Genomic DNA, 13,267 nt, shown 5'->3' with positions numbered 1-13,267 from the left:
TCAAATCGTTTGCTATGTCGCTCTTCCAGGGAGATGCTAAATGCATTTTGTTGTCTCTGTACTGTACACTGACAATGACAATTAAAATTGAATCTGAATCTGAATCTGAATCGGACATTCTCTCCATTTGGGTAACTAGGACAAGTACATTGCCAAATCTAGTAAACCCAAGTTGCTCCCCCTCTGAACAAATATTTCCCCTCTCAAACAAGGCATCTGTAACTGATTAACTAACAGAAGAGGCCATTTGCAAAGAGCAAGACAACAATGAGCTCTGTTACCACGGTACGAGAAGTGATCCTTGTCCTAACAAAGATGCCAACCAGATTACAGGCAGCAGAATCTTTGGGCCATCTCTTTTGAGAAAATAGAGATAGGAGTGATTTTGTCCTTCCAAGTAGGATCTGCTGACTTTTGTTTTTGGATAAAGGCAAAAGAGTTGAGGAGATCTGTAACAGATATAGTTGGACATGTCCTAACACTTCTCATAAGAAGGGTTTTGGCCCGAAACGTTGCCTATTTCCTTCGCTCCATAGATGCTGCTGCACCCGCTGAGTTTCCCCAGCATTTTTGTGTAACTTCTCAGAGGAACACTTTTACAACTTGGACCTCCCATGGGTGAAACAAATAACCGTGCCCTTTCAGCTGGCAAAGAAAGGGGGTTGTGAAATTCTCAACCTAAACCAATCTATTTTTTCCCCATGTACTAAACACGACTCTATGCTTGATTTTATTTTGGCCATCATTCTAATGTTTTGCTACATTAAAGGAGCTACATATATGGAAGTTTTGATTTTGTTCTTACTAAGTCATGGTGCATTTGAACTTCCACTAGTGGAAAAACATACTAAAAATAAGTAAAACTAATCTTAATGTTCCAAAATACTGTAAATCAACTCTCTCTCTCTCTCACACAAAGTCCAGGATATGAGCTGCAAACATGCCAGTGATTTTTGTATTTGACAACAGCAATGCATTTTTGCAGCAAACTAAAGGAGCGTAGGTTTGCCCCACCCACATGATCATAATTTTAATAAGCTTACAACAGGCTAACATAACTCCCTTAAGCAGCAATAATGCACCCAACTGCACGCACTGGCTTGTTTGATACTACTGCTAGGCTAATGCGACACACTCAGGAGATTTCCTAATTTCCATCTCCTCCCAACTCCATTTTACCCATTGCGCATGTAAGCAACCTTCAATCTGAATTGTACAGGTTAACTTAATACTGTCAAGTGTTCACAAAGAATTAACATGCTCGCACATCTCTCTATCATCAGGGTGGCCTAAATTACATTCCAAGGTTAACAACGAAATAAACTGCAACACACCAGATCAGTTAAACTAGTAGCAAGGCAATAACCATCACCTCATACAACAGAGAAGTTATATTCATAATGGAAAATTAATTTTCCAAAAGTGCTTGGTTTCTATTTAAGACTTTTTTGTCCATTGTCTATTGTCTATTTTTCAAAGTGTTATTTGTGTAGAATTGTAAAGAGACGGTGCTCAGATTTAAAATGAAAACAGCACTGACCTGAACTGACGTTATTGCACATTAGCATTGCAGAAACATGTACGCACCTAAAATTGTATCTTCTTTCCAGTAAACAAAACCATTCCACAATTTGTCCAAAGTTAAAAAACAAACAAATAAATCTGGATGTTCTGAAAGATATTCAAATAAATCACTTTTTTTTTTAAACCGCCCTCCAGTCCCTTCCAATCCAAGTTCACAGAGTTTGGTGATACAAAGATGATGACTACCTCATTAACTCTCTCTGACACTTCCATTCCTTCTCTATAACCATCAGCTTTAATGTTCTGAATATTTCCCAAGCCTTAACTTTGAACTCCTATTTACCTAGATTTAATCTCAACTCTAGAACCATCATCTATTCATCAATTTTATTCCAATCAAACATACAATTTTTCTGCCTGGTTTCCATTTTAGTCAATATTGCTAACTAGTATCTGTTCCGTGAGTACTATTCTTTCACCCCCCCCTATAAACTCGAGAACATGCAAACTCCTCCCCAAACTCAATCAATCCTCTCCTCTCCGGTTCTTGAACACATCTACCTATTGCCTAATTGCAGCTTGGAAACAGTCATTATCAAATTAAGACTGACCGTTTCATTATTTTAAGTAAAGACTGACAATTTTTATTCTACTTGACTTTAGCTGTCTTAAGGTCAACTTCACCATCCTCCTTCAAACCTTGAAATATCATTAAACTGGGTAAAAGTGCCCTTGCTTTGGTATTAATTATGCAATTGGTTTTCTTCTGACCCTCACACTATCACCTAGAGAAACCCTAAGGTACATATTCAGCCTCTACTCTTCCTCAACTACCTATTACCCATAGACAATATCCAAAGCATATCAGGCTCTATGTGTTCACCAACACCATTCAGATGGATCTCCCCCGCCAACTCTTCCACTGTCTCCATTCTTTATTTCTTCTCACTAACTCTGGTGAATATTGAAGCCATATTCTGTTTTGAATCCTCATGCTCAGAAACACTTAATTTCAAAATTGTCTTCTTCATTTTCAAGTTCTTCCACTGCCTTGTCCCATTTCCTATCTCTGTGACAAGTCCTGCACGTCTCTTTTAAATTTTGCCCCTCTCAACTTTAGAGCAATGCCCTCTCGCATTTGATTTTTCCATCCTGGGAATAAGGTTCTGGCGTCTACCCTATCCATGCTTCTCATAATTTTATATACTTGTATCAGGTCTCCCTGCAACCTCCAGCATTATTGAGAAAACAATCGAAGCCTGTCCAACATCTTCCTGTAGCTAATGTCCTCTAATCCAGGCATCATTCTGGTAAACTTCCTCTGCACCTTTTCCCAAAGGTAACCAGAACAACATGCAATACTCCAAATATGGCCTAACCAAAGTCCTATAAATCTGCATCATGAATTTCCGGCTCTTAAACTCAATACAGGTACCTGTAAAGGCAAGCATACCATATGCCTTCTTTACCACTCCATCTATCCGTGTTGCCATTTTCAGTGAGTTATGGACTTGAACCCCAAGGGTATATATAGCCACGGAGTATGTTGGGAGAGTTTTTGCACAGTTGTTGGTTTGTACATATATGTTATCCTGTAAAAAGTTTATTTTGATTTAAAACAAAAGATCCCTCAGTATATCAAGGTTGTTAAGGATCATGACGTTAATTGTATATTTTTCCCTTGCATTCGACCTCCCAACGTGCAACGCACCTCATGGTTTGGAGGCGTCATAAGTCATGAAATGGCACAATCAGCCAAGAGTGCGAACAGGGTCTTCTTAACTGAGAACAGGTTTTCAGTTTGCATGAACAATTAATTCCTTCAAGCAAAAATCATGCCTGTTTCTAAACCGAGTAGAGAGATCATATAATTCCATTGTTGATCTGGGTTAGGATGGTCTCCTGGGCTTGTTTTGATTGTATAATTAAGCAAGAATCTATTTTCAATTTCAGATTCCATTCCACCTGCTCCCATATTAATCACAGCTTTGTCCTTTTGTTCTTTCCTCCCTTCATACCATCCCCACTTCCTGTCCAAAATCGTATGCTTATGAAATCTTTGCCATTTCTGATGAACTGAAATACAGTTTCCCTCTAGAAAAAACAGTGCCTTTTGAAGAACCTTTTAAATAGTAATAACCAAACAGGCTGGAGAAAGACTATCGAGTAGGCAGCAATGAAAAGGCTTGCTCATAATGACATCATTATTCCCAGCAGGAATAGAAAATATCAAATAAATCCCACATTAAATACAACTCGTGGAAATGAGGGCTGATTTTAGCCAGTTAATCTGCATTATGTCATTAAACCTCTCACTGCATGTTACTGCAGAAATCCCAGTGCTTTAATGTGTGGACATTGTGGCACGAATTCTGTTGTAGACGATTTTTAAAAATAAAATGAGACCAGTAAACGGATATTGTTTGATTTATTTTTTTTGCCGACTAACTAAACTGGTTGCTACAAAATAAAATGACTGGTTGCAAATCCAATTTATTGATAGTCAATAAACTCACAATATAAAACAAATGGAAAGAAAGCTTTGGAATATACTGTAGGTAGACAAAAATGCTGGAGAAACCCAGCGGGTGAGGCAGCATCTATGGAGCGATGGAAATAGGCAACGTTTCGGGTCGAGACCCTTCTTCAGACTTCAGGAATATACTTACATTTCTTCAGAATATACTTACATTTTCATCCATCACAATACCAAAATACATGTTCCCCTGGATCAACTTCTCAAGTTGATCCAGTTCTCAAAGCCTCACAATAAATCTGATTAAATCTATCTTCAAAATAATACCACACTCTATTTAAGTGGCTACCCAATTACTTTTCATCATGAACATGTTACTTTGATGATATCCAGAAACTATACGATCCGAGTCTGGTTCAACATTAATGTCAGGTAAATTACTTTGGGTATGGGGCAGTTATTACATTTTTATACTAGTAATCTCAAATCTGAAATAACAATCCAGAGGATATAGCTTAACTACCAACATGCAGTTACGGAATGTGAATTCAATTCTTTAGAAAACCTACTAGATTGTCATAAAAATATTCTTGTTCACTAATGTCCTTCATGGGAGAAAATTTACCATGTTGCCCAATCTGGCTCATATGCAATTCCAGACCCACAATGTAGTTGATTCCTAAATGGTCTGGCAATCCACAGTTTCAGGGCAATAAATGATGCCCTTGATGGTGACACCCATTGAATAGATATCAAAGAACTTGGAACAATGGTTTAGAAATGTTTTCTAAACCATTGCAAAAAATATTCAAACGCAAGTAAACAGATATGGCATTATAAATGAAGTCAATTCTTCAAGTCAACATTTTTGGAATACTTTTAAAGATTATGCTTGCCTGCGCTTGGTTGATATCCCTACAAGTCCTATCCATAGAGTGATACAGTTTCGAAAACAGGGATAGTCCGGCCTCAACTATCCCATGGCACTTGGTCTATCCCACACCCCGGCCGGATTCCTATTAATTCTTGTCCCCCTACATCTGAACCACTTGGTCCCATTCCCCAACCTGCGCTTGGTACCCATATTTCTCTCATGATTTTGTACCTACAAACCTGTAGAGACCCTATCCATATACCCTCTAGTCCTGTCTAACGTAAATCTTTTCTGAAACTTGACAATGGGATCCTACAATATGGTGCCCAGCCTGAACACATATTCTATCACCAACCAGACCAATGGCAGTCACCCACTCCTTCTTGGTCCTGAGTTACTCATCATTTTTGTGTTTATCTTCCACCATGCTTAAACCATGCACGTGCCGTCAGGATAGGCAAGGTAGGCACTGCCTACTGTGACTAAAATTATGAAATGGCAATTATTAAATATAAATAGTAACGGCAAGGGAGAATTATGCCTATCTCGATATCTTAGGTAGGCATAATTCTCCGTGTCTTTCAACTGCAGCACTTGTAACCCTTGAAGGTCTGTGCAGCCCACGTGCCGTCAGCGCTGCTTCAAGCCGTCAATTTCAAGCGGGGCAGCTGAAATTCTGCCTTTGCAGTTCTGCGCTTGCGCAGCAGCCTTCTGTGCATGCGCAGCACGAGTTTCTTGGCGGATTTTTCAAATATGGATTGTCATTATTTTAAGAGTATCTTAGGAAACAAATAGTGAAGAATGTAGTTCATGTACCGATAACGTGATAAGTACATTTCTTGGTGCTTTATGTTTTTAAATACTGTATTTCCTGGGGTGGGTCGCAGCCACCTTTCGAGCTGCTTCCTGGCCCCGGATAAAGTTGTGGCGGCCAGTTCTGCTGTCCGTAAGCTCGACACTCCGAGCGCTGCGACCGCTTTGTGGCCGGGGGTGTGCTTCAGTCTGACATGGTCTCCGACTTCCCCTCCGTTTCCCGCTCCTTAACACTCCTGCCCTCAAGGGACCCCCGCATCTTTAATTTGCCCCTGGCACAGCGGCCTCTCACAGCCACCCGAGCTGTGCCACAAGGAACTCTCCCTCCAATTGAATGACCCAGGTGAATTACTATTGTCATTCAATAAGATGACAACTGATTCAACATCCCGGTGTGCTCCCGTTTTTCCCACCATCTCGCCACCTGCCTTCATCCTCCATCCCCCACCCATTCAGTAATTAAAAAATGAAGGAGATTTAGAAGCCTTGGGAAAATTGAATTGTTACTTATTTTTATTTTTTACGGAGAGAACAATCTGCGCATGCGTGGTTTAAGATTTATTTTAAGCCGGCTGATTGCCTACCTTGAGTAATTACTCACGGCAAGTGCCTGGTTTAAACATTGGCTTGATAATAGGAACCAAATGGTGATAAATCAAAATGGTTCCGGTTAGGAGAGTTCGGATTGCTTGGTATCCAATATATTCCATAAAGAAGTACCATTATTTCTGGGATAAAAGCAAAAGGTTAGAATTTGTCAGCAGGTCAAGCACATCTGTGGAAAGAAAAACAGTTAATTTTTCAACTTCATATTTCTTGGAATGCTCCAATTTATAATAATTGGCACAGTTTAGTTTAGTTCAGAGATACAGCATGGAAACAGACCCTTCGGCTCAACTGGTCCACAGTAGATCCTCGCCTTGATCTGAATATATTAAACACACTTCAAGGACACTGAACATAAAGGCTTTGTTTTATTCGGGGTCCGCAAGGACTAACCCCAACGTCTATCACTGGGCATTGAGCTGAGCTTCCCTTTCACCCACAATCATGAGAGACCCCTTCCACCCCTGCAACGGACTGTTCCAGCTGCTACGGTCAGGCAAACGCCTCAGTTGCCATGCTGTGAGAACGGAGAGGTTGAGAAGGAGTTTCTTCCCAGAGGCCATTCGGACTGTAAACTCCTATCTCACCAGGGACTAACTTTACTGAACCTTTTTCCTTCCGCCCACAATATTTAATATGTAAAAGAATATTTGATTCTGTTTGTAGTTTGTTTGGTTGTTTGTTTGTCTTTTTGCACAAAGTCCGCGAGCATTGCCACTTTTCATTTCACTGCACATCTCGTATGTGTATGTGACGAATAAACTCGACTTGACTTGACAATCTGAAAGCTTCAAACCATCTGGACCAAATCTGCATTAAACTTTGTGGAGGATTTTAAAGACTGATAGAGAAGTAACAAAAAGTCCCTTATAATCAGTAAATTCTCCATAATCATATGATCAGTTATTATGTGAGAAATACATTGGGTTATTTTACAAACATTGATGCTGAGCGAGGGTTAAAGTTGTGATTTGAACCAGCATTAGGCAACAAAAGGACAAACAGATTTTAAACACACAAAGTGGTTACATTTAACGAGAGCTAGGTATGCACACACAATGCGTAATGTCTATTCACAGGAATTGCAAAGATTACAAACCATTCACCAAATATACTGTAACTGGATAGCAGAAAGAAACAAAACCCATTGAGCACTTAGATGCTTCATAAATGGCATTTAACTGCAAGTAAAAATAGTGCAAATAACATTGATAAAGCCATTCAGCATATTCTGTATTGTTTTTGACATTCTTTTATAAACCTTCTGACAGTCAAAACACAGGGCCTCTTTCTCTGATGGGAAATTGCACCACGGATGTGGGACGGCTTGTTGTGAAATTTGCCTGAGCAAGAGGTCAAATGTTCTCATTGTCATTAGTTTGCCCATACATCAACGTTAGCTCATGCTGCAGGTGATCCAATGATTAGATCGACTCCATGCCAGAAGTATACAAAATTATGAGAGGCATAGATAAAGTAGACAGTCAGAACCTTATTACCAGGGCGGAAATGTCAAGGACTAGAGGCCAGAGCTTTATAGTGAGAGGGGCAAAGTTTATAGAAGATGTGTGGGGTAAGTTTGTTCTTAAACACGGAGCCTGAAGCACTGATAGATGTAGTGATGGAGACAGATACCATAGGCACAGAGGCTTTCGATAGATACAGATATATAGGGGGCCAAAGGGCTGTTTCTGTGGTATTGTTCCTGCGTGGTGCTAGTACTGGTGCAAGGGGAATGAACAGGACAGCATGGATACAAGTCAGCCTACAGCATAAGATGGAGAACAAAGCTTTGGCTTAGCCAACTTTTATGGAGGAAGCAGATTAAAGGAAGCAAATAGTCACAACATTTACATGGCTAGATTTCACGAAGGCAAGATCTTGCTAATCTCACACTTTTTTTCTCTTTGCTTAATTCTCAAAACATTATCTAGTCATAGATACAACATGGAAACATGTCCTTTGGCCTTGCGGTGGACAATTTACAGTGACTAACTAACCAGGCAACCCATACAATCTTTGGGGCGTGGCAAGAACCCAGAGCACCTGGAGCAACTCCACAAGGTCACTAAGAGATTGTGCTAACTCTGAACCACTGCTCAGGTGAAAACTGAAGTAAACTAGTTATTCAATATGTCTGCTCACCTTTTATCTCCTATAATAAGGAGATAGAGATCTTTCCAACATTAAATTAACATTTCCTTTCAATTTTTTCTTCGGCATTGTTCAAAATATCAATGCTTTTCATCTGTTAGCTGGCCTGATGACCATTGTTCCAATAAAAGCAGAAACCATCAGAAATAAAGAAACCATCAACATAATTTTTATGTTTAAGAAGGAACTGTAGATGCTGGAAAATCGAAGGTACACAAAAATACTGGAGAAACTCAGCAGGTGAGGCAGAATCTATGGAGCGAAGGAAATCGGCAACGCCAGACTGAGTGGCAAGCGTTTTGGCCCGAAACGTATCCTATATCCTTCGCTCCATAGATGCTGACTCACCCGTTGAGTTTCTCCCGCATTTTTGCCTACCATCATAATTTTTTATTTGAATTTAAAAGAAAAAATCTTATTAGAAAGGATTGCTATAAAATATAGAGATTAATTTTGCTTTGATCATGCAAACCTTGAAGACTGAAACATGATTATTAATAAGCATTGAAATTCCCACAAGTATTTAATGCAGAAACATTGTAAATCATTTGTTTATGGAAAAGATAAACTCCTCACTGGAAGAATGAAGATGAAAGTTATACAATGACAGAGGAATAAAGATGAAATGCTATTCAATAAATGTGTAATTGCGGAATGTATCTGAAGTTGTGTGAGACGTATACGCACAAGATAATTTTGCAATTTGGCTTGATTATCTAATGGGGAAAAAATATCTTGGAAGCTTGATACAGAATCCACAATACCAAATGTTCTTCTAAATTCCTATATCATGCAAATTATACAATTCCACTAAGCAGAATAAATAGACTGCCTTTTTTCTTATCTACAAACATGTTCTTAAACACCTAATCTGATGTAGTCTTGAGAGTATTGCAGTTAAATGGTAGAGTTTGATTTGTGAAGTTAAAATTAAGTGCCTTCTGCCCTCATGTAATTTTTTTGCATAAAGAGCTGAGAAGTGGGTGGGAGGTGTTATCTGGTCTGTATTACCTCTCAACAACATTTGTGGCATTGTTTGCTTTGAAAGTTACACTTTCATGTTAAAAATGGAAAGAGAGACTTCCTCTATGTCCCACTCGCAACAATCTCTCTTAAGTGCCTCTCAAGTCATTCAATCAACAACAAATTAATTAGCTTCAAAATTCCAGCGGTCTTCCACAAACTAAGATTAACAATGGAACATTACATTGTGCTTTCTCCAGGTTTAATAATACTTTCATATTAATGGAACCCAACTCAAAACCTTCAGCTTGTAAATCACAAATTGTCATTCCCCCCCCCCCCCCCCCCCCCTCTTTTAGTCAAAGACGTTGAAGACATCTTCTCTGCTTTACATACAATAATAGAAACTTTGCCAATGCAAAAACTCTGAGATGTTATTCAAATAATTCTGGTAAATGAAACTGTTGATTGTAAATTATTACAAAATATGTTACACAAATTTAAATTACTAATGGTACCAAGGTACTTAAACAAACCAAAATTCACAAATTAAGAGCTGGAACGGATTTGTGGGAGATATCCCGGATTATATTTCACCAAAACTCTACCCATTGTTCCCAGTTTGCCTCCCAGCTTCTACACAATTTTCAACTCACATCAAAAAATGTGACAGCGTAGGTTTTCCACCGGGTGCTCCCGTTTCCTCCCACAATCCAAAAATGTACAGGTTTGTAGATTAATTAGCTTTGGTAAATATTGTAAATTGTCCCTAGTGTGTAGGATAGAGCTAGTTTACAGGGATCGCTAGTCGGCACGGACTCGGTGGGCCAAAGGGCCTGTTTCTACGCTGTATCTCTAAACTCAGAGGATTCTCATCAGTCCCAGTCTCCAATTTCCACATATCTCTCTCATATTCCACAATCTCAACATATTTTCTCTCATGCAACCATCAACTCCCTCACTACCCATCCCCTTCCCCAAATCTCCTGCCTTCCCTTACACTTGTGTAACTTGGCGGATGCACGTTTGCCCACATATCCACCTGTGTGTTTTTGGAGTGAGGGAAGAACTAGAAAACCTGGGGGAAACTATGTGGTCACAAGGAGAATGTGCAAACTCCCCACAGATGGTACCATGGTGTGGATCAAAATGGGTTGTGGAGCTGTTGATCAACAGTGCCAACTGGTGCTCCAGTGTGCCACCCGTTGATTACATAACGTCAAAGGTTACGAAGACAGGAGAAGACAGGAGCCGAGAAGGAAAAATAGATCAGCCATGATCAAATAGCTGAGCAGTCTCAATATGCCAAATGGCCTAATTCTGCTCCTATGTCTTATGATCTTATGTTATTGTCGGAATAAAAAGGAAAAAAACATTTAAATACACTATAACCCAAAAGTGCCATGAACTGATTATTTTGTTCTAAAGTAAACATTCCCCGTTTAATTCAAGGAATGGACATCTATTTTGATCTTTCATTTGTTAGAAAACATCTGATCTTTAAATAGAACAATAGATCTGCAAATTGAACAAACAATTTAAAGCTTTTCAACATCAGTGATGAAAATTCTAGCGATTTTCAACAGCCTAATTGTTAGGTTTTAACAGTTCCAGTCGCTGACATATAATTACTCATGCTACCAACAAAAGCAAATCATTTCTAGTGGCAACATGATGTTCAATTATCTAAATTCCTTTGATAACAAATCTGCACCACTGCATTAACAGTTAAGACATGCTTTTTTCAATTTTCAAAATGACTAATTTGTAATTTGAAAAGATTAGTCATGTATACTTTATAATTTCCACAAATAATGATGGTTTGCCAGAACTTACCAATGTGGTTCATGGTGACTGTTGTATTGCCAGTCCCGAGAAAATTGTAAATCACAACCGCAATTGCCATTTTCTTTGCAGCATTTAAAATCTTTTCCTTGAATGTACAATTTCCCCTTGCTGCCAGAGCTATCCACGGTTCCCCTGATCTTGGGATAAAATATTCTGTGTTGGCATCACATCCCAACTGGTCCCTAGCGTTCTTAGGTATCCCAATCACTCCTTGAACGCTACCTTTGGGAGAACTATCACCATACCTGGAAGGGCAAAAATAACAAACCTTAATTATCTCTCAAGACTGGTTTAATTTCATGTCATTTTCTTCCTCCTTGAAAATTAATGTCCTCTTAAATTCTAACTCCCACTGTTTCCTTCTTCCATCCATTGATCTATAAAAATTCTCATCTCCTTCTCCCCTTTTCAGTTATTTCAAGTTTTCCTCCCTCTCAATACTTCCCATTCTCTATTCCTCTCCCATGCCTTCTCATTCTTCCCGACACAGGCTTTCATTATCCTTCCGCAACTTCTTTATATGAACACCATACAGCCATCTCCAACAACTGAACGTGTCCCCTTCATCTCATTGAAACGTGAAACCACATTCCCACCTGTTATTAGCCCCAAATGACTACCACAACCCTTCCTCAATCTTCCCTGCCACATATTAATCTTCAGTCTTCAACTGCCGGCCTCTTAATCTCCACATCAATTATCCTAACCTTCTCCAACATCAACCCTTCCTTCAATCGCCTGGTGACTACTCTCCCCAAGCCCAACTCCCAGGTATCACTTCCCTTCCCTTCTATCTCAGCCTGGCTCCTGACATTCCTCCCCGCTCCCCCAGTCCTCTTCCCAAACAGGGTGGCCTTCCCCTCTCTACCAATCCCTTTCAACCACCCCAGTGTCCCACCCCTCTTCCAATTCCCAATGTCCCTAGTCCACCACCCCTCTTCACCTCCCCCCCCTTCCAGATGTCACTCTTTCCCCCAATCCTGACCTATCCCCCAACTACCCAGTCTCTCCATCCCCAGACCCAGTTCAACTTCCCACATGCCATTCCCTTTGCCTCATAGGGGCACTCCCATACCCTCCTAATCCCAACCAGTGCCCACTCTTCCCACTCCTGCCCCAGTGTCTCCCCCTCAACCAGTCCCCCTCCCCCAGTGTCCCCCCCCAGTGTCCCCCCTCCCTGCCCTCCCCCCAAACCCCCTTCCCTGTCCCCCCCCATCTCCTCCCCAACCTACCTGCCGCTCTCGCTGTTGGCCGACACTGTAACATTGGAGTCGGGGTCCAGGTAAGCCGTGCTGACGAAGGCCGTGAACCACTCGACCCTGGCGCCGGCCGCCGGCCGCAGGAGGGAGAGGACGAGGAGGGGGAGGACGAGCCACTGAGAGCGGGGCCGCAGCCAGGAGCCCGGTGCAGCGGCCGGGCGTCGCATCGCCCCGTCCCCCGTCCCCTGGCCCCTGCCCCGGGCAGCGGAGCGGAGCGGAGCGGACAAGTCGGTGCAGCCGAGTGCTTCAAGTTGCGGTGCGGTGCGTCCGTGCAGCGGGGACCCCGGCCCTGGCAGCACTCACTCCCCCGGCTCTACAGTAATCGGTCCACTGCTGGGTCGGCTGGGGCCTGATCTGTCCCAGTCTCTCGTCTGTCAGTCTGTAGTCTGTGCTGCAAAGCCCCGGACAGACTCCGTCTCTGTCTCCGCTCTGCACGCACCGCTGCTCGCCGCAAACCCCGAGTTCACCGCCGGCTCGGTTGCATTGCGCTCTCCGCCCGCCCGCCTGCTGCCGCCGATCCCCAGTCCCTTCCTGCTCACTCTACCTGCTCCACTTTGTCAGCGTTGATGTTGATACTCGCTGGCTGGCCTGACGTCAGTAGCAGATCAGGAGAGGAGTGACACTGGGTGGGGGTTGCAGCGATAACTGCTGCATGCATCTGCAATTTAACCCTAAACACCGCTCCCAGGCTGGCAAAGAAATGCATGCATCTCTCTGCTCTGGTCTTCAAAGCAACTGTGGAAGAAATGT

The 13,267-nt window shown here is 41.5% G+C and overlaps 1 protein-coding gene across 1 annotated transcript in view; it reads right to left on the bottom strand.

Moving 5' to 3' along the window:
* Positions 1-13,034, bottom strand: part of LOC129698197 (E3 ubiquitin-protein ligase RNF149-like) — a 31,251-nt gene extending 18,217 nt beyond the window's left edge. The window contains 2 exon segments of the mRNA XM_055637158.1: positions 11,247-11,503; positions 12,491-13,034. Of these exon segments, the coding sequence (XP_055493133.1) occupies positions 11,247-11,503; positions 12,491-12,684 (451 nt within the window). The 5' untranslated portion in view covers positions 12,685-13,034.
* Between the last annotated feature and the right edge of the window lie 233 nt (positions 13,035-13,267).

Source organism: Leucoraja erinacea, chromosome 6, assembly GCF_028641065.1.
Source record: "Leucoraja erinacea ecotype New England chromosome 6, Leri_hhj_1, whole genome shotgun sequence".
NCBI lineage: Eukaryota > Metazoa > Chordata > Chondrichthyes > Rajiformes > Rajidae > Leucoraja > Leucoraja erinaceus.
Note: the sequence above shows the minus strand (reverse complement) of the source record. Positions and strands in the feature narration are given on the sequence as shown.